The sequence below is a fragment of the Chelon labrosus genome (assembly GCF_963514085.1).
Source record: "Chelon labrosus genome assembly, chromosome: 24".
Classification (NCBI taxonomy): Eukaryota; Metazoa; Chordata; class Actinopteri; order Mugiliformes; family Mugilidae; genus Chelon; species Chelon labrosus.
In genome coordinates this window covers 386,579-391,525 of record NC_140357.1, presented here as the reverse complement: position 1 = coordinate 391,525, position 4,947 = coordinate 386,579, and the positions used below count along the sequence as shown (strand labels likewise).

At 41.1% G+C, this 4,947-nt stretch overlaps 1 protein-coding gene across 1 annotated transcript; it reads left to right on the top strand.

Moving 5' to 3' along the window:
- Positions 1–345: 345 nt before the first annotated feature.
- LOC311509197 (cyclic nucleotide-gated channel alpha-3-like) lies at positions 346–4,175 on the top strand (the record flags this gene model as incomplete). The annotated part of the gene is made up of 7 exons (XM_084574285.1): positions 346–418; positions 609–689; positions 1,014–1,064; positions 1,202–1,384; positions 2,458–2,559; positions 2,640–2,746; positions 2,821–4,175. Exons 1-7 carry the CDS (start codon positions 384–386, stop codon positions 4,173–4,175), a joined length of 1,914 nt encoding a protein of 637 aa, XP_084430411.1. The 5' UTR covers positions 346–383.
- Positions 4,176–4,947: the final 772 nt, after the last annotated feature.

Genomic DNA, 4,947 nt, shown 5'->3' with positions numbered 1-4,947 from the left:
ACAGAAGAAGCATGCTAAGCTAATGAGACTAAACACACGCTGTTTTTGTGCCTGCCGTTAAAGGCGCTGGAAGTATACTTTGAAAATCTGCGGAATCTTCCTTTTAATTGGTATGAACTTAGCAAATATACTAAATGAATCATTTACACTCACCTTAGTACATTGTTCTTAAACCTTAGCTAGCTAAACTTATGCTGAATGAAAGAAAATATAAAAAAAAATTAACTCATTAAACAGCACATGGTTTGTTCTGTAGATATAATTCAGGCATACATTCAAACTTCCATCTGATGTACCTATTTACCGATACTGCTAAAGAGATGTATGATTCATGGTTGTGTTTTTGCTACGGTCTAACTGTCCTGCTCCACGTCTGCAGGCTGATGGACGCCAAAGATCAGACAGGACCGCTGTCCAGGTGAGTGTTATTAAAGACTCTCTCCTTAAATTTCATTAAGAAATGTGTCTGTCCATACACAGAAGTATGTAGTCGATAGTGTACATAGCGATGGAAGCACCATTAAACAGGTTAAATGTGGTTTTGTTTAAACAAATCCCTGATGCAGATGTTTTTTGTTTTTTTTTTACTTTTTGACCTATTTTCCCAGGCTGTCACACTTGATGCACTTAGGAAGGGGCAGCGTTGGCCCTGCAGAGTCCAGTCTCGGCAACATGGGCAGCAGGAGCAGGTGAACTTGCTACACAACCGCACAACACATCCCAGTTCTTAAGCTGACGGAGGACAATGCAATGAGTGCGAAAATGACAGCAACACAGGCGTAATGGGGAAATGAAAATTCCTCGAAACTTGTTCAATGAGTTGTTGCACACGTTAAATAGACTGGCATTACTGCTCTCTGTGATGCTCCACATCGCTTTACTATGGTTGTTTTTTCATCTCAGGTTCTGCAGCACACTCTAGTGTGTTTGTTGTGCATTACCTTCATAACTGATGCCACAGTTAAGAATAATGCCCACACTATGAAATGCTGTATGTCTTGTGTCCTTTGCAGTGACAGTAAGTGGCCCCTGGCTGCACACAACACGAACAACAACAATGACGGGTAAATAACTCATGCATCTTCTCATGCTACTTAATTAAACTGACTTATAGATAGTGTGCATTCTGATCCAGTAGTACTGTAGAAAAGAGATTAGGAGGCGATTTATTTACCTTACCTCTGCTTACAAACAATTACAGTAAAAAAGACGACAAAAAGGATGACAAGAAAGATGACAAGAAAGACGACAAGAAGGACGACAAGAAAGACGACAAGAAGGACGATAAGAAAGACGACAAGAAGGATGATAAGAAAGACGATAAGAAGGATGATAAAAAGAACGACAAGAAAGATGATAAGAAGGATGATAAGAAGGAAGAACCGTAAGTACTACATGTCAGGATTTTAGCTTAACACGCTTTTATTAAAAAGGTGAGGAAAACAGGGGTTGTGCAGTGGCGGTGTGGAGGGGGGTGACTCCAGGACGCTGGAATTCACTGTTAAGCCTTCTCGAGGTGTCGTGGGCCTAACTTAACGAAACATCGGTGAAAGGAGGTGCCCACTTGAAAACCCCAAATGACATGCTGCATACTGCTGTTGTTTAGGCCAGGTTCCTGTGGTCTTCATGTTGCTTGGTAGCTATGGTTAGCTGCTGAGCGGGCCATACAAGCCAGCAGCGTTTAGTTAGTTTATGTTTTACAATGTTTGAAGTATCCTCTGCTGCTCAATGGGCTTACAAGCCAGCAGCTTTTACTTAGTTTATGTAGATTATAGGTTAATTGTCATATCACATGACCGTAGGTTTGGTAGGGTTTCTTGGTTGAACAGGGCCTCTCAATGTGTTTTGCCTGGGGTCTTGGCACAAGGGATTGTAACATCTTATCCTGTGTATTACTGAATGCAGGATTTTAGCTTAACACGCTTTTATTAAAAAGGGACCTGTGGGATTGAGCAAGTGAGTTTGCAAAGATGAGCCACCAATGGCCCATAGGAAGCCTGAAATGAAAACTGAACATGTTAAGATCGGACATATGGATGTGATCAGCAGTGGGAAGGGAATAAAAGTCATCACAAGCATCACAAAAATAGCTTTAGATATAAATAAAAAATATATAAATACTTAAGTAGTGATATATTAGTGATATAGTATAATAATACTAATGCCGTATCGTATCAGAGAAAATAAGATACGCACGATACGATACGATACTCCTTTATTTCTTCCTTTATATGTTCCACAGTGGGGACATTTTCGGAGTTGCAGCAGCATACAGTTTAAAGGACAGTGCACACAAGAGATTAAAAAAAAAAAAATACATTAAAAAAAATTAAACATCAGTCCGTTGATGAAGGTGCTGCCCAGTGATGTTATAGCGCCATGAAGGTGGTGGGTTTGGGATTAGTACCTTACTTTGCTGGATGTTTACATGCTTTAAACACCTTCATTCTCATTCAGAAAGGAGGTGTGGATCATGGACCCTGCCACAGATCTGTACTACTACTGGCTGTGCACAATATCTGTCCCGGTGTTCTACAACCTGATACTCCTGGTGGCCAGGTCTGAATTCATGACATTTGTATTTCCTCTTTAGCTGACTGTTGTCTCCGAGGTCTATTCATGGTTTTGCTTCCGTGTAGGGCTTGTTTTAATGAACTGCAGTATTCAAATACAACACTGTGGATGGTTTTGGACTACACTTCAGATGTCCTGTACTACATGGACGCCTTTGTGAGAGCCAGGACGGGTGAGCGTCAAGCTTTTCATTGCAGAAAACCTTTAAGAAATCATAGCACTAATCATGTTCTAATGTGTCTACAGGTTTTCTTGAGCAAGGACTGCTTGTGAGGGATGCTAAGGTCCTAAAAGAGAACTACATGAAGACACGGCAGTTCAGATTAGACGTCATATCAATGATTCCCACGGACATTATATTCTTCCAAATTGGAATCAATAACCCAGAGTGGAGGTTCAACCGTCTCTTTAGGTTGGGTCGACTCTTTGAGTTCTTTGACCGGACTGAAACTCGAACCAATTTTCCAAACATTTTCCGAATTGGTAATCTGGTACTTTACATCATCATCATTATCCACTGGAATGGTTGTTTGTACTTTGCTATCTCAAAGGTTCTCGGCTTTGGTTCAGACACCTGGGTATATCCAAGCCTAAACAAGCCTCAGTATTCCCGCCTAGCAAGACAGTACATCTACTGTTTTTACTGGTCCACTCTTACCTTGACCACTATTGGTGAAACTCCACCCCCAGTCCGAGACATTGAATACTTCTTTGTGGTAGTTGACTTCCTCACTGGGGTCCTGATTTTCGCTACGATCGTCGGTAATGTTGGTGCCATGATTTCCAACATGAATGCCGCCCGTGTAGAGTTCCAGGCAAAGATCGACTCTATCAAGCAGTACATGCAATTTCGGAAGGTTACCAAAGACTTGGAGGTGAGAGTGGTGAAGTGGTTTGACTACCTGTGGACGGAGGAGAAAACCTGCGATGAGAAGCAGGTGCTGAAGAACTTGCCAGATAAGTTGAAGGCTGAGATTGCCATTAATGTGCATCTGGAGACCCTGAGAAAAGTACGCATTTTTCAAGACTGTGAAGCAGGTTTGCTTGTTGAGTTGGTCCTGAAGCTCCAGCCTCAAGTATTTAGTCCAGGTGACTACATCTGCAAGAAGGGTGACATTGGCAGGGAAATGTACATCATCAAAGAAGGCAAGCTGGCCGTAGTTGCAGACGACGGAGTTACCCAGTTTGTGGTCCTAAGCGATGGGGCATATTTCGGAGAAATCAGCATCCTTGGGATCAAAGGCAGCAAGGCGGGAAACCGAAGAACGGCCAATATCCGAAGCGTGGGCTACTCTGATCTGTTTGCTCTATCCAAAGATGATCTGATGGAGGCGCTCACAGAGTATCCTGAAGCCAAATACGCTCTGGAGGAGAAGGGAAGGGCCATACTGATGAAAGATAATCTCATAGACGAGTCGCTGGTCAACGCTACTGACGCCAAAGACATTGAAGAAAAAGTCAACCAGGTCGAAGCCAATTTGGAAATCATGACAGGCAAATTCCGGAAGCTGATGGATCAGTATGACTCCTCCCAGCGCAAACTCAAGCAGCGGCTCAGTAATTTATCAAATCAGGTCCGAACCCTCAGGATAGACGAGTAGTTTCCTACTGCCAGGCTACTGCCACACTTTCTCTTCCTAGGAGCTGTAAATGGCTTATAACCCAAAGCTGAACAGTATCTGTATTCATTATTTTATCATATACATGATCAAATAATAAGGTTGATTTGAAAATTCTCCTTTGTTTCTATATTCTTTATTCCAAACCCGCGAGCTAACAGAGATGTTGTTAGGTCTTCCACATGAATACAGTAAATGCTTAGTAAAATCATACATAATTAATTAATTACTGATTCCAAAACAGCAATACATAAAGTAGAATGTGTGTAGCAGATTCTTCAGTTTTTGCTTTAGTGATTTATGAAAGAAAATGATTACATCTCTGATTCGTCGCACGTTGGTGGGCAATGTATCCCAGGCAGAAGCGCAATTATACATATGAAATCAGTTTGAACTACTTTTTTATTTATTTTTTTTACAGAGAAAGTGTGGAGTGTTATTACAGATGAGACTTTACTGAATAAAGATTTCTATGTAGCCTCCAAGGTTAGCCATAATAAGTATTTATACTAAACACTATAACTCCAATGCTAACGTGGTTACTCTGATCACACTGATTTTGCTGAATGTTATTCCTTATCTAACACATGATCGACTGTTAAGAATTGTGAAGATTCTTACGCTGTACTCCGTTCACAGTTTTTCATTTGTATTATTTTCACGATTTAAAGAGCACTGTAATTGTGGGTGGTAACTTTATTACACACAATAAAATTGATCCTTGGACTTTGAACCGTTTGAAACATTACGTGTC